Below are 26,135 nucleotides of genomic sequence, written 5' to 3'. Positions count from 1 at the left end.
CACAGTCCTTACCCTGCTGGAAACTGGTCAGGTTGAGGGAAGGATTAGCACACACCAAACAGAAGGTAGTCCATGTTAAGTGCCAAATGAATGGCAGGGACAATAAGAGAGTAGAATTCAGAAGAAAGGATGCTTGGGATGGTCAGAGAGGGCTTCGGAAGAAACCTTCTCTTGGAATTTCCTTGGTGCCTGGCACAGGATGCATGGCTTGACATAAATCACCACTGCAACCAGTAAAGCAAACTGGGTTTACAAAAAATGGTTTGTTTTTTTTTTTTTTTTACCCTGAGTTAAATGCTCCAGCTGAAAGCCAGAATGGTTGGCACAGGGCACAGGGTCTCTGCAAGTGCAACTGACGGGAAGACACTGCCGCAGCTGCACTGGGGCGGGGCGCCTTGCTTTTAGCGCGCGCACGCCCAAGGGCAGTTGTGCCCAGCTTCCTGTTCGTAGTGATTCCACAGGGGCAAAAGAATCCAGTGTCAGAAATCTCTGAGAAATGCTAGTGTAAACAAAATCTAGGAAGTTTCTCTTACTTCTAAGTGAAGGATTCGGTGTGAAGTGTTTCTCCCACCAATTGGAGCACAGAACCCGTTTTTGGAGGAATAACTTAAGGAAACAGTGCCAGGTGGAATGCATGGTTTTGGACATGGTATCAAACCCATCGTTGTTAATAGATGAAGATATCGTGGAACTTCTCTGGGCCTCAGTGCCCTTGTTTGTGCCACAAAGGGGGTTCTTTCTTAGGTCGTTTCTATGGGCATTTCTAGTGCTGAAATCCTCCACTATTACTTCCCCATTAGGAGAAGAGCACTGTTTTTCGGACGTATTTCTCTGCCCTGTGATGGGTCCGCATTAGTCAGTGTGATTCACCACTGGGGAAGGGAAGATTTAATCCTCCAGGAGACTTGGGCAATGTCTGGAGACATTTTTTTTTTTTTTTTTTTTTTGGTTGTCATAATCGGATGTGGGGTGTGACTGGCATCTGGTGGCTAGAGGCCAGGGACACCGCTAAATATCCTACAAAGCACAGGGAAGCCCCCAACAACAAAAAGGTACTGAACCCCAAAAGTCAATAGTACTGCTGTTGAGGAACCCTGGCATGTGCGTGCGCACACACACACATACACACACACACACACACACACACACACACACTCCGACTGAATCCTGCTTGTGTTCAGAATATCGAATGTTAATCGCTACTCGGCACACATTTTCTCAGTGAGCATACAGAACTAAGCTTCCTTGCTCACAGAAGAATCACAGCTGTCCCACGACTGTATTAAGACTGTCAGGAGTGTCAAAGACAAATGAATATTTCGGCCAAGCTGGTTTTACCTTAGAGAGTGATCTCCTAATACAAGTACAGTTTTGAAGAAACTACAGACTTCTTCCCAGAAGGAGTCCTTGATTGGTAGGAGCTAGTCCCAAGGTAACAAGCTAAATAAACACTTTTCCTCAGTTAGAGATATTTATAATTTCGTTGATTAACACTTAGCAAATTCATGCATCACAATCACAATTCTATTTTCTCAAACTTGGAAGTTCCAGGAATCTAGATCATCTTCTTGAACAGCTGCTAATGAGCTAATTGTGGTGTTTGGCTTCTATTACATGTGTAATCATGCTCATGAATTCCCATTATTGGTAAATGCCCATGAATGACCGGTGTGTTGCAACCATCAACAGACCCTGTCTGGATATCCAAGTTACTCTGCAAATGCTTTTCGACCAGTAGTTTGGGAAACATGCTATAGCCGACTGAAGGTTCATAGAGAGCCCTTTCGAGGGCTGCCACAGGTAGGGGAAGGAAAGGAAACATCAGTTCTGTGGGCTGCAGCTCCTCCTTGGCCGACCAGAGTTGTTCTGCCAAAGGCTTCCAAGTTACAAAAGCACCGATATAAATAAACTATTATGGTCGGCAACAAACGTCAGTTTGTAAAACACACTTTGGGAATCACTGATCTAAGCAAATGGCTTCAGCTTTAAGTTTACTACTGCTATTGTGAACTGGTGGCTATAACCCCAGGTTTTTTGTGATTATGTTATACTCTATTTTCTCAAACATTTTTATTTTTAGGAAGCCACATCATTACAGGAGATCAGTTTCTTTGAAGCATATGACTTTATTATTTTTTTTAATTTTATTTTTTATTTTTTTTAATTTACATCCAAATTAGTTAGCATATAGTACTTTATTATTTTTTTAATGTTTATTTATTTTTGAGAGAGAGACAGAGAGACAGAGAGAGGGGAGGGGCAGAGAGAGAGGGAAACACAGAATCCGAAGCAGGCTCCAGGCTCTGAGCGATCAACACAGAGCCGGACATGGGGCTCAAACTCACAAACTGCGAGATCATGACCTGAGCCAAAGTCGGACGCTAAACTGACTGAGCCACCCAGGCGCCCCTTAAGCATACGATTTTAAATGGTTCGTTTCATGTTATGTGTAATTTTATCGCATCCTAGATGAGGTAGTGACCCCTTTTTTGTTCTATTGACACTACTCCAATTTTATTGTAGAAGCTAAAGAAAAAAGAGGACTTTACAGCTGCCATTGTTGGAATGTGCAGATTATTAAAAGGGGAATGTAAAGAATTTTGGAACTTAGGTGAAAGCAATAGCGCAGCTCATCTCATTGTTCTGGAATCTATTTTAAGGGCACAAGCCCCCAGTAATTGAAGGTTTCTTCTCTTTTTCCCTAAAATCCCTCACTACAAGGTTGTTGGTTTTTGGAAAAAAAAAAAAAAAAATGATGATGATGCTATTCGACAGCTGCTCCCTGGCAGTATGTTTTTGTCTCCAGTTGGCTGAGGGTCTTACCGTGTCTATGGAAACAAACTGATGTACCTGATCATGAGCGAGAGAATCACTTTGATTAAATCCTGGTTAGCAGGTTGAGGATATTAATAAAGTGCTCTTCTGCGACTGTGCGTCCTTTCCTCCCATCTGCAGCGTGCCAGCGACGCACATGCATGCTCGCTTTCCCCACGCAGCCCCGATGCTTTGTCTGGAGCCACGGGTCATCTTCCAGCCACACAAAGCACTCGTCCGTGTCCACTCATACCAACACATCAGTTGACGATTTGCCTTCTTTCTAAGTCCGCCAATGTCTCCGGTTGCCTAGATTGAGAGTAGGTTGTTGACTGCCTTGGTTGACAGGAATACCTGATGTTCAAAGAAAGGTTATGAGCATGGATGAAAGCAGCTAGAAGCATGAGAAATGACTTAAAAACATACAGAGACAAATCCAGATGGCACGCAAACGAAAAATTGTCCCCACTAAAATATACTAGCTTTGGAGGGCAGACTGAAACCGACAAGGTGTGTGCCACACCGTGTTAAATGTAAATAAGTTTTCTTAGAGGAAATCCAAATGTCTACTGTGACGGACTTGCCAAGGCAGGGATGTCCATGAGATCTTTATTTCCTCCTGCTACTGTACCTTCAGTGTGGGTAGCTGCCTCTGGTGGTGCCTAGCTACATAATTTTCCACAAGGAGCTATAGTTTCAATCAAGTATGTATTTTTGTAAGAATCACTATTTAAGAAATATCACATACAGTTTGGTTTTAGATACAACTTAAAGAACTGTGTGCCTGTCTATAATCTGGCACCTTCTTGTCGACAGTTATTGACAGAAAATAGAGTTTCCCCTAGAGTTTCTTGCTTCAAATTTAAATTTAAAATAACCTTCACCTCCACTTGAATTTTCTCTTAGAATTAAAAAGCCAGTACCCAAACACACATGGGCTTCCCAGGGCTAGCAGCTCGTGGAGCTCGAGGACAAAACTGACATAAGCAATTGACTCTTCTGCATTTGCTCGTCTACGTGGTAGAGTGAAACCCAGGCCTGGGTCAGTGCCTCTTTCCCTGCCCGGAGGTCACTGGTGATAGCTCCACTCCAAGCCTGCTTCTCTTTCTGTCACGTAACTTTGACATTAAGACGCAACTAAATTCATTCTCAGCTACCATAATTAGTTTCTAATTTTGTCTAAAGAGACTATTTTAGAAGACTTTTCCCCAAAACGACTGAAAGCTTTTAAAACATAGCTGAGCATTGAAACTGTTTTATGACCTTTGTTACAATTTTTTCACTACTGGGTAGTAAGTAAAATATTAATAACCTTTTCCAGAGTCTACCAGAAAAAAATCCAGTATGTGAGCCATCAGTAGTTTCCATTTAGAAATTTCTAAGAAGGTTCAATGAGATTATGTCTGCTAGAGGTCAAGGTAAAAGATAACAGCTTCTGGGCAGGCTGTTCCTCACAACCCTAGGTCAGTCTGGCTCTGCACTTGTGAACTTCGTGTACACAAGGTTTCTTTTTCCAAGTATTTGTATGAAGCTACACTTTTTTTTCATAGCAGTCACTTCTCTGGTTATTTGCTGCTTTCAGACCACTTACATAAGAGAGATCCTGATTCGCCCCATTTTATAGGTGAGAAGACTCAGTGAGATTCTTAGGTTAGTGGCTAGCTGAAGGTCTCACAACGGAAATCAGTGAAAGTCTTTCTCTGGTTTTATTCTTCAATTCAGGGGCAAGTTTTCCTTGGTGTTTCTTTTTAGCCTCTGCCCTTTTTTTTTTTTTTTTAATCCAATCTACCCTAAAGCTATTTTGCACCCTCCACAAAATTCAAGTGCCCCTTTGTTTTTCTTCTGTTTTTATTAACCCGTATTAGTGACCTTGTTGTAGTTGGGGGACTCGGATGGGCATATCTTAAAGTAAAATTTAAAAATAAACCTTATTGTTCCTTCAGTCTTGGAGGTGGAACATTCCTAGGCCTATGTTGCTTGCTGACTGGTTGTGAGACCTTTGAAGAAGCTCTGGAAATGGCAGCTAAAGGCGACAGCACCAATGTTGATAAGCTGGTGAAGGACATTTACGGAGGAGACTATGAACGATTTGGCCTTCAAGGATCCGCTGTAGCATCAAGGTAGAGACGAAGTAGCTAGGAGCCATAGTGTTTAAACAAGGCAACCTCTCCACCCTGGCCATTCACTTAGTTATTTTTAAAAATGTCAACCCACCAGCCTGGTGCAAGTATCTATGGTTATTGGAGCTTAGACTTGATCTCCCACCCTTTATAAAGCACTGAGATGTTTAGCCTTTGATGCTTGTGCTTAAAATAGGGCAGCTTTGAAAGAAGGTTCTGGAAAACTGCAACAGTTTCCCCTGTTCCATTCTTGTCAATATATCTAGAGAGCATTAAAAAAAATTTTTTTTCCCATTAATAGTCATGCTACTTTGCCCCTATTTAAAAAAAAAAAAAAAAAGGGCAGCCAACCATTCATATCGTAATCCTGTCTGCTTGTAAACCATGGTAGCCAAATCAGGTCATTTGAACTTGAACAGTTATTCATAAGGCTTTCCACAGTACTTTGGTGAAAGCGTGGGACCTGCCTGAGGATGATTTTGAACACTCTCGCTAATATTTCCAACATAGCTTTGGCAACATGATGAGTAAGGAAAAGCGAGATTCCATCAGCAAGGAAGACCTCGCCCGAGCCACACTGGTCACCATCACCAACAACATTGGCTCCATTGCTCGGATGTGTGCGTTGAATGAGGTAAGGCCTTAACCCAGAGAAAGACTTGTGTCATTCATACACATCATCTTTAGCAGTGCAAAACTGTTGACCCTGACAAAATTGTAGATCCTTGGGAAGCCTGCCCTTTGTCCTAAATCACATCTTGTAGAACATGAGGGGTGTGTTTTGGGAAATGGAAAGGAGCATGTGTCTTATTTTTAAGAGGCACTGGATAATAAATGGTAAGCCATCTAATCATGGAAACCAGGTAAAATTTACCACACGTACCATAGCCTCTCTGACCATCATTATTACCATGTACCTACTGAAATGTGAGGGAAAGACTGTGCATCCTTGCAAATAACTGCAGGTAAAGTGTTCCACTTGCAATAGTTGATATTCTCTCTGCTTTCAGCTTCTTTACAGTGTTGCCTTGTGGCATGGAGTTCAAGCAGCATTGTACAGGGCTATCAAAGCATAGAGAGCTTGCTACAGCCGAGGCCAGCCAGAGCCCCAGGCACAAAAAGGGGTGGGGCTGGTGACAGACAAAGTTTTGGTAACATGGTTTGAAACACTGCAGAATTCCTGCAGGAAAATAGAACTCTTTTCTGGAAGACGAGACCTGTAAAGTAGCATGGCTCCCACTGAGTTGTGTTAGGAAGACAAGAAAGGGGTCAGGAACATGTAACACGCAACGGGTAATAGAAGTTATATTAAAGAATCACAGTCGCATCCGTGATAGAGTTCTTAAAAATATAATTTTAATAGAAATACATACAGAAGACAGTCAAATCCTAAGTGTACAGCTTGAATTTTCACACACCTGTATAACCACCACTCAGATCAAGAAATAGAACATTACAGGTACTGCAGAAACCAGCCCCTGTCCCCTCCTAGTTGAACAGTGGGGTTTTAAACACGGTAAGAGGCGATCTTTATGAGGGGTGGTGCCAGCCCGGCCTTTGAGCTCTGGGGTTACAACTTTGAATAGAATATGCCACTGGTCTGTGGCTCAGGGTCACAACTTTTTTAAGTCCCTGAGATGGAGTTTAAATGAAAGGCCAGGAGTTTAAATGCAAGGCCGAAGTGGAAAGAAAGAATGTATTCCAGCCATGTGCCTTTCAAAGTCCACTGCAGTCATGGGACTCATTTTAACAGAGGATTTATTTTTTGACCTTAACCTTTAAAGGGAGTTTTTTCCAGGTAGCCAAACAAAGCCTGACCAGTATGTGTGTAGTGGGCTGTCCTCACATACTCACAAAGGTCAGCTGGATGGCAATGTCCCTGCCCCACAGGGTCATAGATGCCCTTTCTCCTGCTTTCCATGCACTTTGAGTGAGCCAGCTGGTCTTTTTACAGAAATCATAATCACTTTAGGGGGAGGTCGACTGGTTTTATTTTTCACTCTTGATCTCAATTTCCTACCATTTATTGTTGGAGTGTAGCAAAAATGGTGGGTTTCTTTTTTAAGTATGGCCGATGAGAGGAATCACCCACCCGGTGACCTTGGGCAAGGGCTTTATTAGCCGGTGACCTGCCAGCGCAGGCTCCCTGTGGGCACACCACAAAGTGGCAGCAGGGTTTCCTGTCAGAGCCATAGTGTGAGCTCTTCAGTCATTGCTTAGCGTGCTGGAGTCACAGAGTGGAGAGCCCTTGAACTCGGCTACTTCATAGAGGGGCACCACGTTTACAGATTCTAAAATATTTTTGCTGTGATTATTGGAATCCTGTAAAGTGCTTCTCCATCAACATCAAACTTTTTATTCATGTTATTGGATAGAAAATACAAACACATGGGGCGCCTGGGTGCCTCGGACCCAGCGTCGGACTTGGGCTCAGGTCATGATCCCATAGTTCGTGAGTTCAAGCCCCTCATCAGGCTTTCTGCTGTCAGCACGGAGGCCGCTTTGGATCCTCTGTCCCCTCTCTTTCTGCCCCTCCCTTGCTCATGCACCCGTGCGCACGCATGCTCTCTCTCTCTCTCAAAAATAAACATTAAAAAAAAAAAAAGCACCTGACACAGAGTTCTAAAGACACCGAAAGGGTATATGAGGAAGTGAGTAAGTATTTCTACCTGGAAATTTCCATTTCCATCTGGAAATGTTAGCCTCACTAGAGGTAGCCATTGTTCTCCACTTTTGGGGTTTTATTCTATCTTGTATGCAATAAAGGAGAAACATTTCCTTCCAAAGGCAGCAAACTCTACAACATTCTTTTTTTTTAACAACACTTTTATTGAGATATAATCTCACCTCATACAATTCACCCTTTACATATTATTGTATGTCTTGCTTTGATTGTTTATCAACTTTTTATTATGAAAATTGGTAAGCCTACGTAAAGGAGTAGAATGGTATAAAGAACCTCCTTATATCTATTAACCAGACTCAACAGTTATCAAGACTTTGCCACACACACCTTATCAGTTTTGTTCTTCCTCCTCCCTCTGCTCCTCTCTCCTCCTTTTGTTCCTCCTCTCTGTTTTGCTAAAATATTTAAAAGCAAATACCAGACGTTATATCAGCCTACCTCATATACTTCAATATGCACTTTCGGGAATATTGCCTCTTGCTTTTTAACATGAGAATACATGTGAGTGTTATATCTTTCCTACTGCAATGTTATTTTTATTTTTATAAATGTTTACTTACTTATTTTGAGGGAGGGAGGGAGAGAGAGCAAGAGAACCAGCATGCACCTGAGTGGGGGAGGGGCAGAGGGAGAGGGAGAGTCCCAAGCAGGCTCTGTGCTGTCAGCGCAGGCCCAACTCGAGGCTCAGTCTCACCAACCGTGAGATCATGACCTGAGTAGAAATCAAGAGTCAGATGCTTAACCAACTGAGCCACCCAGGTGCCCCGTCAACATTATTTTTTTTAACTAATTTCCTGAGATTTTCTCTAGTCTTTCTTTCTTTTTTTTTTTTTTTTCATAGTCATATCTTTGGCTCACTTGGAATTTATTTGAAATGAGGACTGTCCATCAGCTTTTATTGTCATTCTGTTCCTTCTGGCTCATTACCAGCGTAATGCAGGACTGGGGCTTTGGTCAAGTCCCAGTTGGACTTCCTTGTTTTAGGTGAAAAGGCAGAACTCCTAAATTTCATTAAATTCTTCTTCAATCTGAGTTTCTTACTTTGAGTGTTTCTTGTCACATCTCAGTCTGAGCAGTTTGTAGCTACCATTGTTATTTGTGGAAGCTTATTAAAACCACCTCCCACCCGTCCACCCATGGAAAATTTTCACCGTAATTAATGGGCTCATCAACTTACACTGTCAAAACTGGAGACGGTTAAGGAGCCATGTTCCTAGATCCTGATTATTCCTGATAGACTGAACAGAAAATAATGTCAGCTTCCAAGACTCTCTTCCATTTGACATAAGTGACCATAGCAACTGGCTCTGTGAATGAGTGGTAGTGACCAACTTCTGCATGGTAGTCAGGCTGAGCTCAGTGTTAAGTGTGTGTGCAGAATGCAAATCCACATCCATGTCACCAAAGCTACAAGCATATTTTTCTTTTCCATATTTTAACCCACATGCTGACCAAACAGGATAGTCCACCCTACATCCTAAGGGTAGAGACTGGGAGTTGTTTCTTTTTGTATTCCTGGTGTTTGGTACAGAGCAAATGGGGCAAACCTGTTGGATGAATAATAATACCATTGCCGTTTTATTTATGAGTTGATTATAATAATAATTTATAGCTGGAAGTTTGAGGGATTGGAGGAATGCATAAGCAAATTTAGCTGAATTAGACTCCAATTACAATTTTATATATGTGTGTTGGTAGCTGAATTTCATATCAGACCTAAGTCAATCTAACATAATACCTGCAAACAAGCCCAATAGAGGTCTCTGCCTCGCCCAACCAGAATCTCACCCTCTCATTCTTGTGGAATGCGCTATGACGTTTGTTCAACTTCCTCTCGGAAATGCTGAAATAATTTCACTTAAAAAAATTCACTGTTGAAGGTCCTGGGAGCACATGGAATATGGAACACTGGGTCTTTGCTACATGCTACTTTTATACTATCATTTCATTGTTTTCCTTTAATTTTTTTTCCAGAATATTGACAGAGTTGTGTTTGTTGGGAATTTTCTCAGAATCAATATGATCTCCATGAAACTGCTAGCATATGCAATGGATTTTTGGTCCAAAGGACAGCTAAAAGCTCTGTTTTTGGAACACGAGGTAGGTCAAGTCTACATGGACTTAGTCATCCTGCGTGGAGTGTATTGGGTGTTGTCTAATTTTCGAGTGAGTCCCTCCGTTTTAAAATTGGTCAAATAGAAAGACTTGCCATTTAAACTTTGCACTTAGACAAAGGATAAAGAAGAACTATATATAAAATGGAAGCTTTCTTCTCCAACAATCAGGACTTGTAGTTGGTTAGTAATAATTTTAAAAATCAGGTAAAATGGGTAATCATTAAAAAATATCTCTCTACTTTAACCATTTTAATATAAAAATGTATAAATGTTCATTCACTCACAAATTTTTCAGTGTAGGACCAAGGTTTATTTTGAGCATGGATTGGAACTGGAGCATGGATTTCTGCTGATTGGAACTCTGCTGTTTTGCTTTCTGTTTTTTTTAAAGTTTATTTATTTATTTTGAGAAAGAAAGAGAGAGAGAGAATCCCAAGCAGGCTCTGCACTGGCAGCGCAGAGCCCAATTGGAGGCTCGAACCCATGAACCATGAGATCATGATCTGTGCTGAAATCGGAGGCTTAACCGACTGAGCCACCCAGGCGCCCCTGCTGTTACCCTTTTTTTCATAATCTGCAAGTATTATATAGCTTCTTTGATGTCTGATCTGTGTCTTTAAAATGGGTTAAGAAATTAAAGATACGTATGAAGCAATTTGTTTGCATAATCCTAGATTTTCTCCTCAACCTTTTCATATTTCGTATCCACCTACGTAGAGAGGTTTGTGACTCCTTTTTTCAGTCTTTTTCAAGAATTTAACTGGGGGTTCCTGGGTGGCTCAGTTGGTTAAGCATCCAACTTCAGCTCAGGTCACGATCTCACGGTTCATGGGTTCAAGCCCCACGTTGGACTCTGTGCTGACAGCTGGGAGCCCGGAGCCTGCCTCACCTTCTGTGTCTCCCTCTCTCTCTGCCCCTCCCCTGCTCACACTCTGTCTCTCTCTCTCTCTCTCTGTCTCTCTCTCAAAAATAAACATTAAAAAAATTTTTTTTGAGAATTTAACTGGATTTTCATAGAAGTGTCCATTTATTTTGTACTCTTTTTATTGGTTTAGATGATACATAATTAAATTAGATTACGACATTAACAATAAAAGTGTCCTAAACAAATCTGAGGATAAACACAGCTGACTCTTGGCAAGCAGACAACTCTGCTGGCAGGAACGGAAGTGCCAGGGCTGCTCAGAGCAGCCTGGTGGCCCAGAGAGGCTGGTGTCCCTAGGCGTTAGCAACCTGTTTGCATAGGAAGCGGAGATCAGTTAATTCAGAGAGTCCCTTATATGGAGTTTCTATAATTCTATACATCAGAGGTTTCTAACAGTAAGCGAGGGGCCTCCCTCTCTTTTGCCCACTGCCTCCACCACCACCTTTAAAATCAGTACTTTAAGGGGCGCCTGGGTGGCGCAGTCGGTTAAGTGTCCAACTCTTGATCTTGATCTCTGCTCAGGTCGTGATCTCACAGTTCACGAGTTTGAGACCCGCATCAGGCTCTGCACTGATGGCAGATGGCATGGAGCCTGCTTGGGATTCTGTCTCTCCTTCTCTCTGCCCCTCCCCTGTTTGTGCTCGCTCTGTCTCTAAATAAATAAATAAACTTAAAAATAAAATAAAATCAGTATTATAGAGAGCGACAGTTTATTTATCACAGGAGGTAATATTGTAATCCCTGGGGTATATTGTAGCAGAAAAAACTTTGAGAGAACCAATATTGCAAACTTGTAATGAGTAAGTACTGTGGCATTTTTCTCATCTCCAAACTGAATTATTTATTTGAAAAGTCGCTGATGCATTTATAAGTTACTTACAGTTTTCTAAGCCCATATTTTGTTTTCTTAAAGCAGCTAAAACAGTAAGAATTTAACTAGGAAAGACTTAAGGCTTAGTGATAGAACTTAATACTAAAGAAAGCCGGTTTTTTTGTTTTTTGTTTTTTGTTTTTTGTTTTGTCGGCCGACCTATAGCATGGAGTGATAGAACTTTGGGGGAATGGAGTCCGAGAACTTTTAACCCCCTCCCCCTCCAACCAGAGCAGCTCCCTTTTGATCTGCTTGTTTATCGTTTCCACCTAAGGTTTTGTTTGAAAAAGAAGAAAGCATCTCAGCTTTAAAAAAGCAATTAAAATGAAAAAAGAAAACCACTGTTCTAGTTCAGCTAGAGTTGCCATATTTGGTGATTAAAAACACAGGACACAGTTATTTTATCTGGCATTTATCTGTATTTTATCTGGCAACCCTAAGTCCAGATTCTCTTCAACTAAGGCAGAAAACAAACCCTGCAAGCCATCGGGAATTAAAAGCCATCTACAAGGCACATGGGTGTTAGTTGGTGGTAAAACAGGGAGTGAGATCCATCATTTTGGGGAAAGTCATTTCCGTAGGTGAAAATGTAGTCACCTGTATTAGTTTGTACGATCCTAGGCCTCTGTGGACTACGGCTTTGCTTTGTTACGCACATATCGTAACTTAGTCTTTATGGCCAATGAAAGTGGGGCGTTTTTATAGTCCCTTGTAAATATCTCTCAGAAAATTCTCTGCGTTCTTAAATTCACTCTGGCTTAGGCAGGCCTTCCTGGAGGACACTGTGGAGAGAGAACTTTTGGGAGGTGCCGGTGAGGTGATTTTCCTGCCCTGCCTCAGGGGTCCTCATTCACTCCTTCTCATTCGTTCCACTAGCAGGATTGAGAAGTGGTCAGCTGAGCAGTTAAGAGCACAGCATCTTAACTGACTAGGAGAACTTAGACAATAACTGTACGTCTCCATCTTTGTGTGAGTCTTCATAAAGTGGGATGATAATAATATTTATCTCATAAAGTTATTGTGAAGATTGAATGAGTAAATTCGTGTAAAGTGCTTAGAACAATGTTTAGCGTAGGAGTGCCTGGGTGGCTTAGTCAGTTGAACATCCAATTTTAGCTCAGGTCATGATCTCACTATTGGTTGGTTCGAGCCCCGTGTTGCAATTTGCGCTGACAGTGTGGAGCCTGCTCGGGATTCTTTGTTTCCCTCTCTCTCTGTCCCTCCCCCACTCGTACTCTCTCTCTCTGTCTCTCTCAAAAATACATAAACATTTTTTAAAACTTTTTTTAGAAGAACAATTTTGGGGACGCCTGGGTGGTTCAGTTAAGTGTCTGACTTCGACTCAGGTCATGATCTCGCCGTTTGTGAGTTCGAGCCCTGCATCGGCCCTGTGCTGACAGGACAGCTCAGAGCCTGGAGCCTGCTTGGATTCTGTGTCTCCCTCTCTCTCGGCCCCTCCGCCATTCGTGCTCTGTCTCCCTCAAAAATAAATAAACGCTAAAAAAAATTTTTTTAAGAACAATTTTTAGCACATTATGAACCCTCAAGAAATGTTAGCTGGTGGTAGCAGAAGCAGGGATCCTACCATGTAGTATTACCCCTGGCACGTTGCCTCCCATTTCCACTGGTGACCGTTGACTCAGCAACACGAGCGGAGCCTGCTACCTTTTGGAAACCAAGTTCTCTCAAAATTTTTATTTTTCATTTCCTCTCATTTTCACAAAAATATGGGCTTTTATTTTCCGGGTGAGCCAAGTGAATCTCGGGCTGATTTAGAGGCCATTCCAAGATCTATGAGGGAAGCTTAGCGTTCTCTCCTGTGAGACACAACCTTGAAGTCAGACAGGCTTGGGGTTGAGCCCTGGCACAAGCGTATGACGCTGAAGGGGAAATTTACTTTATTACCTTCCATTTCTCATCGGGTAATAATAATGAATTTTGCCATGGCAAGAATTAAAACACTAACACTTATAATTGTAACACTAACAATTCCAGCACTCATGTAGTACACACGAAGTGCCAGACATTTTCCTAAGCACTTTATTGACATCAGCTAATTTATTGAATATAGAAAACCAGGTATACGGGGCGTCTGGGTGGCTCAGTCAGTTAAGCGTCTGACTTCGGCTCAGGTAATGATCCCAAGTCTTCTGAGTTCAAGCCCCACATCCGGCTCTGTGCTGACGGCTCGGAACCTGGAGCCTGCTTCGGATTCAGTGTCTCCCTCTCTTTCTCTGTCCCTCCCCAACTCGCACTCTGTCTCTCTCTCTCAAAAATAAATAAACATTAAAAAAAAAAGAAAAACATGGATATCTTCTAAATACTATTATCATTGTTCTACTGTGCATGACAGGGTTCAGGTTTGAAGTTTTTCTTATCTACAACATTAGGGGGCAGCATTCCCAGAATTATGAAAAACAGGAGGTATCTGGCTGTTTAGAGATAACCGTGCACAAGTTTCCCCATTGCTTTTGTAGGGTTATTTCGGAGCTGTTGGGGCACTGCTGGAACTGTTCAAGATGACTGATGACCAGTAGTGATGACAGTGGATAGAAGAGCCTTCTGTGAGAACAGAGACCTGAGACCTGTCGCTGGAGAAGGTAGATGTCGCTATGGGACGGAAGCCAAGCCATTATGGCAGATGAACCTGCTGGATTTGTAAATAATTTAAAATCCTTCTAGCTGATCTTTTACTCTTGGGTTTTGAGCTTATGATTCACAATGGGGAATACAAGAGTTTTTTCTGTATACTGTATTTTTAAAACACACACACACACACACACACACACACACAATTTGTGCAGAGAGGCCAAACCTATGAATTTTATGCATTAACCTTGAAAAGTTGTATGAGGTTTAAGAAGGACCCGAAGTGTAAGTGCTGTTTATTTTTCTTCTGGGGTTTACTGATCAGTGTGGTAATTTTAACTTCATTTAGTAATTACTCTAGGAGATCTTACCTTTACTTATATTCATCATGACGTTTCATGATTTGCTGTTGGTTTCAAATGAAACTACAAATCTGGCATGCTTTACTGTGAACACTATTTTGTTTGTTTGTTTCTTTACCTTTTTTTTTTGTCTTGTTTTTTTCTGTTTGAATGTCTTATGGAGAAAGAGAGTCCTTCCCCCTGTTTCTGTCGTCAGATGACTCCCTCTCCTCTCCAATACCTTTCTTTAATATAATTGTTTGTACCAATGAAGGGGCTGATCAGCTCACTAAGAGTGAAGCACGAGATCGAAAGCGTTCATGAATTTTATGAGTCAGGCAACAGTTGAAAATGATATACAATGAATATACAGTGTTTTGTTGGATTTACTTTACGTTAGGTTATATTAAATTGTGTTCTCTGATGAACTGTCCTCATTCATACCCACCATATGAGTGGCAGCAAATCCTTATGCAGGACATTGGAACTTCCCGGGTGAAGTCTCCCAGTAGATTAACCGTTCACATTGGGAGATGGGGGAGAAGTCATGGGTTGACGTGTCAGGTAATCACACCTATTTGTTTTGTACACGTATGTACATAGGAGCTTTGTAACAAGCCATCTTAAATAATACTTTTTTGATTTGAAGTATTTCAAACTGAAAACTGCATTTCAATCTCAGTTTCTAATATTAAAAAAATCATGGTACTGATCTATCTATACATATTTTTTTTCTTTTTTGAAAGATGTCATTGGCACCGATGGGTAACTTTCAAATGAGAGTCTTGTACAAATATTGAAACGCATGAGGTCTAGTGACTTAGAACTGATTAATCCTTTGAACTGAGCATATTGTTGAAAGGGATCTTTGCAGGCACTATGATTACTCCGTGGTGAATCTTTCCTTCTCTGCCTCCTGAGCACCGTCTTTAATTGCCATATCTTCACGTCTTGGAGAACTCGATGTTAACTGAAGTATTCACTTGTCTGGTTGAAATAAAGCCTGTTTCTGTTGTGATGTGTTTAGTGTATATGTTATTTTCATTTCTTAATCTTCATGTTCATATTATCTGCTTTTGTGCCATAAAATGAGTGTGTGTTGTATTTTAGCTCCTCTTCATCTCATAATTTGAGGCTTTCACATAAGGGTGTCTTCAGTTGAAGCTTGTAGCTCTAAGCAGGGATTTTTTTAAAATAGCTTTATTGTTCTTATACAACTGATTCATTGCCAGAATATCATTACTATCTTTGGTAGTTCCCCCTCCCCCCAAATTTCAACATTTGGTCATCACAAATACATCTTATCAACTTCCACCTGGCTTTAAAAAATTCAAGCAACTAAGATGTTCTTGAAAAAGAAAAATGTAAAAATGTACATATTAGCTACATTAGTGCCTTTTTTTTTTATTATTCTCCTCAATCAATCCTACACTCCTCTGTCAGGGAATAGCAGACCTTGGATTATGGTTCTGCAGAAGAAATCAGGGCAAGTTAGTATAATTATATAATTTTTTAATTATCTGGAATCACTTGATCTTTCACTGCAAATGTGTAAAACATTAGTTTAGCTGAGGAAATCAATTATTCCATTATACAAATATCGATAAATGTAGGCTACATATAGCCAGCCAGCCTTTTTTTATAATGAGAAACTCGTAGCTCAAGGATTTTTATATTCACTTGAATCATAGACACTTTCCTTTGGCTCAACATTGAAAAGAAACTTGGCAAGACTAAGGAATTTTTATCTTGAACTGTATGAATTCAGGACGGTCAGGTGTTCCAGAGCACGGCTTTTGATTGTGAGACAGCTTCAGTGTGGATCTAGCTTGGCCATTGGTTAGCTGTGTGGGTAAGCCACTAAACCCTCTCTCTAAACCCTGGTTTCCTTGTTCATAAAATGGGGCATACAGTTTTTACCTCCATATCTAAAGAGCTTAGCACAAAGGCTGGCATATAGGACATGTTAGCTGTACTGGGAAGAGAAAAACAGATGTCTTAAACGAACATGTGATATCAGTGGTATCTAATCTTCTAGAATGTGGGGAGCCCATTGTAGCACAGAGATACAGATCTTCCTATGCTAGTACATGTCCATAGCCCTGTGTCCACAATTCCAAAATTCCAAACTCTTAAAATGTATCTTGATAACTCACTTGACAGACAAAGCTGACTTCAGGATTATTCATCACACTCTGTAGGACTCCTCATGTTTTGTTGCAAAGCTACTGATATGTTTGATTACAGGGTACCACCCCAGACCCTACCAGGGATGTTAAGTAGCGAACAATTCTGAATTTTGAAAAACATCTGGTGCCAGGAGTTTTAGATAAAGGAATTGTGGAAATATAGTTGTATTCTTCAGCTTAGGTAGCATACACAGATCCAGAGTCCCCTTCATGGGAACTGTTATTTCAGGTAATTTATGCTTGACCTCATCCAGTCATACAGGGAATAAGAAGCTACTTTGCGCCAGGAAGGAGCTGAGGAAACCAACAGGAATTGGCTATAACTCCTGCTGTTCTGCAAGGGAGATAAGTCTCAGACCAATTTGTGTCAAAAAGTGTCACGGGTGTTATTCACAATATTTACAACAGAGAACAAAACAAAAACCTACCCTCCCAGAGCTTACATTCCAGAAGGAAGACAGACAGATAGATAATCACTAAATAAATAATGGTAGATCAGTACTACAAAGAGAAAATGAGGTGAGGTAAAGGGCGAGAGAGGGGGTAGTTCCATTTAGAAAGCGGAAGGGGAAAAACATCGTTGGTAGAGTGGTCAAAGACAACCTCTCCTCCAAGGAGATGTTTGAGTGGAGTCAGATGAAGTCGGGAACACACCGTGTGAATCCCTGGGAGGACATTGTTTACTCCTGGCAAATGAGAATGGAGGTTTTGAGGAGCTGCAAGGATTCCAGTGTGTGTAAACAATGGGAAGAGCGACAGGAAATGCAATTTCAGGAGTAGGTGTGGGCCAGGCCCAATATGAGGTCTGTACGGGAGGGGAGAGGGCTGCATCTGAAGGAGGAACTGGTCACTTCTCCTAGAGGAGGGGATCAAGAAGTTTTCATAGAGTCCCAACCAGTGAGTACAGACCACTTGAGTGGGCCAGGGCGGGGAGGGGGGAGAGCAGGGCTTCCCAAGCAGAGAGAGTAGGGTGAGAGAAGCATTGAGAGAAGAAACAGTTGGGTTTTTCAGGGAACTAGAAGCTGTTTGCTTCAGCTAGAGCCTGGGTAGTGCCAGAGAAACCAGATACCAGGAGAGAGGAAATCAGCCAGATTATGGAAAGAGTTGTATTGCATGCTAAAGATTCTAGTGTTTTGTGTAGTCAGGGCCGAGCCATCAAATGGTTTCAAGTCAAGGGAAACTAGAATTAATCTGGCTTCAAAGTGGTAACAGAGCAAAATGTGCGACTGAGGTAAAGGAGTAAACCAGTTATTATGCTTTTGAATATAGAGCACCATTTTATTCTCATGTTTGCTTCAGTTCCTCTGTTGTGTCAGACCTCATGCAATAGCTGCTTAGTGGACCACGTTTCTCTGTAACTAAGAGGGTTATATAAGCTCTTGAGAAATTTCCCACAGGGCAAAGGCTGCTAATATCTACAACCCTGCTATGATTCCATTTAGTGATTAGGAAGATTTCAACACCAGTGATCACCATTAACTCCATAACTTGTGAGAACTGTTTGGAGAGAAGGCTCTTTTGCTCCCAATGATCAGAAGACGTCCCCAAATTTGTGAGGAAAATTGAACTAATGCCCATATTCTACTGGGTCTACCAGGTGCTCGTTATTCACTCCATCTATTTAGTTTTGACAAATTTAATTAGTTTGAATTAGTTTTGACATAATTAATTTAATAATGCCTATGATCTGGGAGGCATTGGGTAAGTTCCGGGATGCGTTCAGTGGGAGTAAGACAGCAAGGCCCCTCCTTTCATCGGGCTTACATTCTCACGAGGGAGGTGGACTTTCAGCACATGAACCGACAAACAAACAGGAAAATAGCATTTAGTGATCAGGCTGTGAAGACAAGAAACAGGGTGATATGGCGGAGAGGGAGGCAAGGGACTTCCTTAGTAAGATGGGCATAAGATACAAATATGAAACGATGGCCTCAGCTCTTGAGGAACGACCATTAGGTTTATCTTGCTGTCATTCACTACCACCTCCACAACAAAAATGGGAGATGTGTTTGGGAAACAGTTTGGAAGTTAATTCATTTTCCTTTTATTTTACTTAGAATAATCAATTTAGTTCCCATACGAGTTCAAAATCATTATGTTACATGAGATAATATTCATTTAGTAATGCACCGTTTTCACTCCTCCCTCATTTCATGAAACAGTATTATTTGAGCTGTTCACTTGAATCTTTATTGTCAATGCCTTTGTCATTATCAGGGTCATTTAGTGGTTTCCAGAGCGCGCCAAGTCTGACACACGGCACTTTTTTGCATCTACTTATGATATTGAGACTGGATTATTTTTTAACCAATCCACAAGCACTTACTCCCGCAATGACCTCACTTATTTGTTTCATTTTTCAAAAGTGTTATATTGGCGATGCCATAGTGTAACCATTTATGTAGTGCCTTTTATGGTACACTTTCAAAGGTTAGTTTATGAGTATTCATCACTTGCAATACAAAAATAAAAGATAATAATAAAAGATAATTAAAAGTCTTTGCCTCTTTTTTGTGCTCACTCTATCAGGTAAACACCAAACATTCCAAACTAGAATGAATTGAGATTATTTCACTTAACGTCGTCACCAATTCTCAACGAGTTTGCAGTGAGAATTCATCTTCCTAAGCATTCTTGGGGTGCCTGGGTGGCTCAGTCGGTTAGGTGTCTGACTCTTGGCTTCAGCTCAGGTCATGATCTCAAGGTTTATGAGTTCAAGCTCCGCATCAGTCTTGACATCCGCATCCACTGACAGTGTGGATCTTGCTTGGGATTCTCTGTCTCCCTCTCCCTCTCTCTCTGCACCTCCCTCACTCGCTCTCTATCCCTCTCTCTCAAAAAAAAAAAAAAAAAATACATAAATTAACTTAAAAAATTAAACTTAAGTAACTTTTATAATTTTAACAAGTTTGACATGCATATAATCTAAATTAAAGTTAAGAAAGCTCCAGAAGACTGAAAAAAATAGCAGTACCCATGTTTTCTTTTCTTTCTTGTTTTTTGTCCCTCTTTCTCTTTATACTTTATTAATGACACATGGTACTTCCTCAGTGTGTACAGGCAAAGCCAAGGGCTGGGAAAGGGCACTTGGATATGTCAGACCACCAAAGTTGTAGCTAATGTGCAGAGCTACCGGAACGATCCTGACTGGAGGATTATGGGGAGGGGTATGTTCAGCATTCCAACCAATGCCTGGGTATATTTTTATCAGGAACTCTTTTTTCAACATTGGCTGTTGTTCTTTCTTGTTTTATCTCACTATTCTGAGCAAAGCAGCTTCCCAGATAAGCGTAGGGTGACAAGTGGAAATTTTTTGGGTATTTGTATGTTTAAACATTTCTAAAAATATTTTTATTCTATGCTCATACTCAATTGATAGTTTGACAAAGTATAAAATATTAGGTTAGATTTTTTTCCCCCCAGAATTCTGAAGGCGTAGCCCTGTTATTGTCAAGCTTCCAGTGTTACTGTGAGAAAGCCTGATGTCATTCTGACTCCTGATCTTCACATGTGACTTCTTCCCCCCTCTTTTTCTGGAAGCTTTTGGAAACTTATCAACTTCTGGCTTCAGCCCCAACCTGTAAAGAGCTTGGAATTCATCACTCCCATCCTTATAAGAAAAAAGCTAAAAACTGAAAATCAATAACTTTTCTTGGGCTCATCAGAGAACTGAGGTCATAGGGCAAACTGCCAGCCTGAAATCTGAAGAGACAGAAAATCACAGCTGAAATCAATTTTCCTACCTCCCATTAACTGGTGGGTACACTTACATGACAATTTTGACAAACTGGTGGAGGATGAGTGTAATCTAGCAGAAGAGAGAGAAATTCCTGGGGGCCTGCAGTCTTAGGCGGGGGTCTCCACACTTTCATGTGCCTCCAGGAACTCCATCAGGCTCTCATGGTGAAGAACTGAGAAAAATTCTCTTGTGTCTCTGGCAGAGGGACAGTAAAAGTAACCATTTTGAAATTGGTCTAGAGTATTCTCCATGAAAAAGGGCTGGTTTCCAATGGTCAATATATTTTTTTAATTTTTTAATGTTTATTTAGTTTTGAGAGAGAGAGAGAGACAGAGTGTGAGTGGGGGAGGGACAGAGAGAGCTGGAGACACAGAATCCGAAAGAGGCTCCAGGCCACCCAGGTGCCCCTCCAGGGGTCGGGATTTTATCAGAGATTTATCTCACCTGGGCAGGGGTGGGGTGGGGGGGGGGTGAGAAATTCCCTAACTTCAGCTTCCTTTTGTATCCCTATCTCAACTAAGGCTGGGGAAGGAAGAGGGAGTACAAGAGGAGGTGGGAAAAGGGGAATTCTGAGAAACAGCCCACAGCCCAGGGACACAGGCCCACTGCAAGACGGAGATTTCCTCTTAAGATTATGAATGTTTCCCCTCCTTACCTCCTACCACCACATCAACATGGCTTCAGTATAATAACAGTGGATTACAGCTCAAAGAGAGCTGTAAGGTGCAGATTCTACTTAAGAACTTATTAGGGAAACTCAAAGACAACAGAGGAGTTACAAACAAGGACACAGGGGCATCTGGGTGGCTCAGTTAAGTGTCCAATTCTTGATTTCAGCTCGGGTCACGATCACTCGGTTTATGGGTTCGAGCCCCACATCTGGCTCCACGCTGAGAGTACAGAGACTGCTTGGGGTTCTCTCTCTCTCCCTCTCTCTCTCTCTCTGCCCCTCCCCCACTCATGCGCTCCCTCTCCCTCTCAAAATAAATAAATAAACTTAAAAAAAAAAGACACGAGGAGTTTGAAGCCTCTGCACCTACAGCTACAGCAATGTTAAACACAGCCCAACTCCTAGCCAGATTCACATAAATCTCCCACTAAAAGCCATTGTACCTCAGTTTCTATTACCTAATACATCCTTTGTAGCTTTCAGCAAAAGATTATACGACATGCAAAGAGACAAGAAAAAACAGTCTGGAGAGATCAAGCAAGCATCAGACTCCAATATGACATAGATTTTGGAGTTACCAATCAGGGAATTTAACATAAATATGTGAAGGGTTTTAATGGAAAAGGTAGAACAAGAACTGATTGGCAATGTAAACAGAGAGATGGAAAATCTAATGAGGAATCAAAAGGAAACGCTAGAAATTCAAATGCTGCAACAAGAAGTGAAGAATGCTTTTGATAGGCTCATCAGTAGACCAAACTCGGCTAAGGAAAGAATCAGTGAGCTTGAAGATATGTCAATAAAATCTTCTAAACGAAGTCCAAAGAGAGAACAGAATACCCAAGAGCTGTGGCATAATTTCAAACAATATAACCTACGCATACTTAGAACACCAGAAGAGGAGAGAGAATGGAGCTGAAGAAATGTTTGAAGAAATAATGGCTGAGAATTTTCCAAAATTAATGACAAATACCAAACCACAGATGCAAGAAGCTCGAGGATCTAGACAAGAAAAATACCAAAAAATCTACACCTAGGCATATCCTATTCAAACTGCAGAAAATCAAAGACAAAGAGAAAACTCTGAAAGAAGCAAGGAGTTGGAGAAGGGGGGTCTTACATATGGAGGGAACAATGCTAGGACTTAACCACTTACCACTTACAGTGGACTTCTCCTCATAGACCACACAAGTGATAAGAGAATGGGCTAAAAATATTTAAACTATTGAGGCACCTGGGTGGCTCAGCAGTTGAGGGTCCGACTTTGGATCAGGTCATGATCTCACCTTTCATGAGTTCGAGTCCCACATCGGGCTCTGCAGTGCAGAGCCTGCTTGGGATTCTGTCTTGCCCTCTCTCGGCCCCTTTCCCACTTGCTCTCTCTCTCTCTCTCTCTCACTCTCAAAATAAATAAACTTAAAAAAAAATATTTAAACTATTGAAGAAACTTCTCTCCTTCACCAGTATTCTGAACATGTATAATGATAAGCCTTAGTGTGAATGTATTTTTATTGGCTAAGCTGGTTACATAATGGATTCCTTCAAACTGAAAATTTGTATCCTTCATCTCTGAGAAATTTTCTAATATTATTTCTTTGATAATTCCATCCCCTCTCTGATCTCTTGCTCGGGAGCTACCCTTGTTTGGATGTTGGACTTCCTGTATTGGCTGTCTAATTTCCATATTCCTTTTTCTTCTAGTTTTCATCTTAATCTTTTTGCTCCATTTCACCTTTATCTTTCAGCTCTTCTATGAAGTTATTATTGCTACTATTTCTACCATTATGCTGGATTTCCCAACAACTATTTTTATTGTCTGATTTTTTCATAACCTATGTTTTATTTTTCAAAAAAATATTTTGTCTTTTATGTTTTTACATGTCTGAATAGTCTCTCTTCCAAATTTCTTGTTTTCTATGTGCTTTGGTCTCTGTCTTTCATTTTAGAGGCTTTCCCTAGATGTCTTGTGATCCTTGTGTGACAAAAAGTTAATTGAAGGTTTAAGTAAGGGGTGGAACTTGATGATTGGACTTCACTGTAAGGTGATCTGGCTCAGCCATTTCTTTGGAGACACCCATTGTCAATATCTTTGGATCTTTTCTCCAGGATTCGTGATATCCTCCAGAGAAGGTGTTTCCCATCTCCTTTCTGGAAATATAAGCTTGACTGCAGAGCATTCTGGGAGTGGAGTGAAGAGAGGAATCTGAACTTCTAGAATAAGAGGCAATGAGGTATAGGTGGTACTCTGGAGCCACCTGCTGTATGAGCTTAGACAAGTTAACATCTCTGTGATTCACTTTCCTCAGCTGTCAAATGCAAACAAAATTTGTTAGGAGAATTAAACCGGTTAGTATATGTAAAATGTTTTAAAGACTACCCAAGCACCAGGTAAATATTGGCTATCATCATAAATAGACCAACTTAATTCCCCTATTTCAATACCATACCCTATCCACAATAATGCCAAATGTTGATCCATCCAGGTGTCTCTCTCTCTCAATCTCTCACTCTCTCCTGTATGTGTGTGTGTGTGTATAGTTATTTATTATTTTGTTTTCACAAAATTATTAATCAAAACAACAAAAGCAGATTTACAGAGCTACGTATCAATAACAAAACAAGAATGAAACGAAATGTTTGAGAGACATCTTGGAAAGTTTCAAAGGAATACACGTCAGGCTAAAAGTCTACAATTAAACCATGGTTGCACAACAGGTTATATTCATTCTTGCATTTTCTCATTAAGTTCTTATATTTGCCTTTCTCTTTTCAAACTTGTCAGGATTTGGCTTTGCATTCAAGAATTTTTTTTTCTGATCTTTGTCCAGTTTTAGCCTAGTGAGAACCACCTCTTAGGGGTGAGAAAATAGATCTTGCTTGTGTGAATGCCACATGGAGAGTTGTACCATTAGCCTTCTCATGCTGTACCCACTCCATGTAGATGACATATATCTTTCTGTACACTTGGACTAACTTGCCAGTTTGGTGACCTTTGCAGTGTCCTTGAACCACCTGGCCCTCATCATCCTTGTTACATGGGCCTGGCACATTGTACTTTTGCTGCAGCTTCTTGGACATTGGGGAAGACAGGATCTTCCTGTGCATGTGCAAGGGGGCACTGAGGGGGCGTTTGAGATTTTTGCTGTGGTCCAAGGTCACAAAGGAGTTGAACTTCATGGTGACCATCTACCTGGCACTGGGCGGTCTCCTTTAAATTTTATTTTTTGAGAGTTACTGGCAATTTGCCCTTCCAAACAGCAGGAGTATACACATTGTACATGATTTTTGGTAGTGCTTACTTTCCTACACACTCATCCGCACTAGGTATTATCAATCCTTTCATACTTTCCAATCGTATAGATGAAAAATGGTATCTCCTTTTAATATGCATAGAAAGTCTTTGAGATCTTCCTGATCCAGAGCTTTTGATTCTAATATTGGGAATTACAATGAACTTGTCAGGTCAAAAGAGAAGCTATCTTACAGTCTTTGAGAAGGCAATGCAGTTGAGCGAATCAGAAAAAAAAAAATTCTGCAATGAGCCTGCTTTGGTTGAAGCCTGTCTTTAAGCTAGAGTGTGACCGTGGGTGAGTCCCCTAACCTCTGAAAGCCTCAGTTAGTTCATCTGTAAAATGGGGATAAAACTAGTTATTCCCTTAGATGATTGTAAGGATTAAGTGATGATGAAAAAGAGCTGAGAACTGTGCCTGGTTCAGGTGCTCATGCTCAGTAAAAATCAGTCCTGGGCAGTCCCCGAAGGGAGCAGCCACTCACACTGCCTCTGCCTCTGCCTCTGCCTCTGCCTCCAAGAATTATGCGTGTGACCTGGCACATTATCTTTCTTTTTTGGTCTTTTGCAAATGCTGTTTTTTTGGTGGTGGTTTTTTTTTTTTTTTCATATGTGAGCAATCATTTTCTCTAAGTTCTGTAGGTTATAAAAGTGCACTTGTTAAGAACATTTAATGTTCTAAGTGTCTCATTGGCTAGTTTATCCTCATGATATCCTCATGAACTAGGCAAACAGGCGATGTTATCTCTACTTTACATCAAGAAAGTCAAGGCAGAGAAAGCAAAAGAAGCTTCTCTAGGTTAAAAGAATAAGTTGGATGGGGCACCTGAGGGGCTCAGTGGGTTGAATGTCTGACTCTTGATTTCGGCTCATCAGGTCACGATCCCAGGGTTGTTGGATCGAGTTTCACCCTGAATGTGGAGCCTGCTTAAGATTCTCTCTCTCTCTCTCTCTCTCTCTCTCTCTCTCTCCCTCTGCCCCTCTCCCCAGCTCACTCTCTCTCTCTCTAAAATAAAAGTGAAAAAAAAGAAAACTAAAAGAATACGTTGGTAGCAGATTTTGGATGAAAATCTCAATTTTAGTAGTTAGGAAATGCCAAAGTGTGGCTTTATTCCAGGGGAGCTAACTTGGTGTAATATATGAATGCCTACTCTAGTAAGTCAGTAAGGATGAATTATAATTAACATAAAAGTTATTCATAGACAAACACTTCATTTCTAAAACATCTAATGGTTATTGGAAACTGCGCAAATAGTTAAAATATTACAAATGCATTGGAATTAATATTAGCAGCACACCCATCTTGTAAAGTAATGAACAAAGTTGCTGTTATATTTGTATTATAAAGTAAGGCAAATTAACCTAATTTTGCCTATTGTTTAATAGGAGGGATGGATCCTTAAAAATAGTTGTCAGTTCTGAGTCTCATAAAGCTTCCTGAAAATTACCTCAAAAGAATTGAGGCACAGATATATTACCAAATGAGAAAAAAAATTTATAATTAAAAACAAAATAATAACCTACTCCCAAATTACATGAAGCAAAAATGGGTATAACTGAAGGGAGAAATAGAAAATTCAATAGTAGTTGGAGGTTTCAAAATCCACCTTCCCATAGCGGATGGAAGAATTCGTCAGAAGATCAATAAGGAAGTAAAAGACTTGACCAACACTGTAAACGCCACAGACCTAACAAGGCATCTATAAAATACTCCAGCGGAACACAGCAGAACACTGTTAAAGACAGCAGCAGAATGCACCCTCTCCTTAAGGGCCCGTGGAGCAG

General features: G+C 40.9%; 1 protein-coding gene and 1 pseudogene across 13 annotated transcripts in view; one reads left to right on the top strand and one right to left on the bottom strand.

Annotated features, from left to right (window-relative positions):
* PANK1 (pantothenate kinase 1) overlaps positions 1–15,478 on the top strand; it is a 101,874-nt gene extending 86,396 nt beyond the window's left edge. For all 13 annotated transcript variants that reach the window (XM_047825035.1, XM_047825033.1, XM_047825031.1 and 10 more), the window contains 4 exons: positions 4,758–4,934; positions 5,445–5,568; positions 9,595–9,720; positions 14,011–15,478. In XM_047825035.1, coding sequence (XP_047680991.1) covers positions 4,758–4,934; positions 5,445–5,568; positions 9,595–9,720; positions 14,011–14,070 — 487 coding nt within the window. In that variant the 3' untranslated portion in view covers positions 14,071–15,478. The remainder of the gene's footprint in view (positions 1–4,757; positions 4,935–5,444; positions 5,569–9,594; positions 9,721–14,010) is intronic.
* Positions 15,479–23,783: 8,305 nt separating this feature from the next.
* Positions 23,784–24,238, bottom strand: LOC125147788 (60S ribosomal protein L26-like; annotated as a pseudogene).
* Positions 24,239–26,135: the final 1,897 nt, after the last annotated feature.

The sequence above is a fragment of the Prionailurus viverrinus genome, chromosome D2, assembly GCF_022837055.1.
Source record: "Prionailurus viverrinus isolate Anna chromosome D2, UM_Priviv_1.0, whole genome shotgun sequence".
In the NCBI taxonomy this organism is placed as follows: domain Eukaryota; kingdom Metazoa; phylum Chordata; class Mammalia; order Carnivora; family Felidae; genus Prionailurus; species Prionailurus viverrinus.
This window is presented reverse-complemented; position numbering and strand designations above follow the sequence as displayed.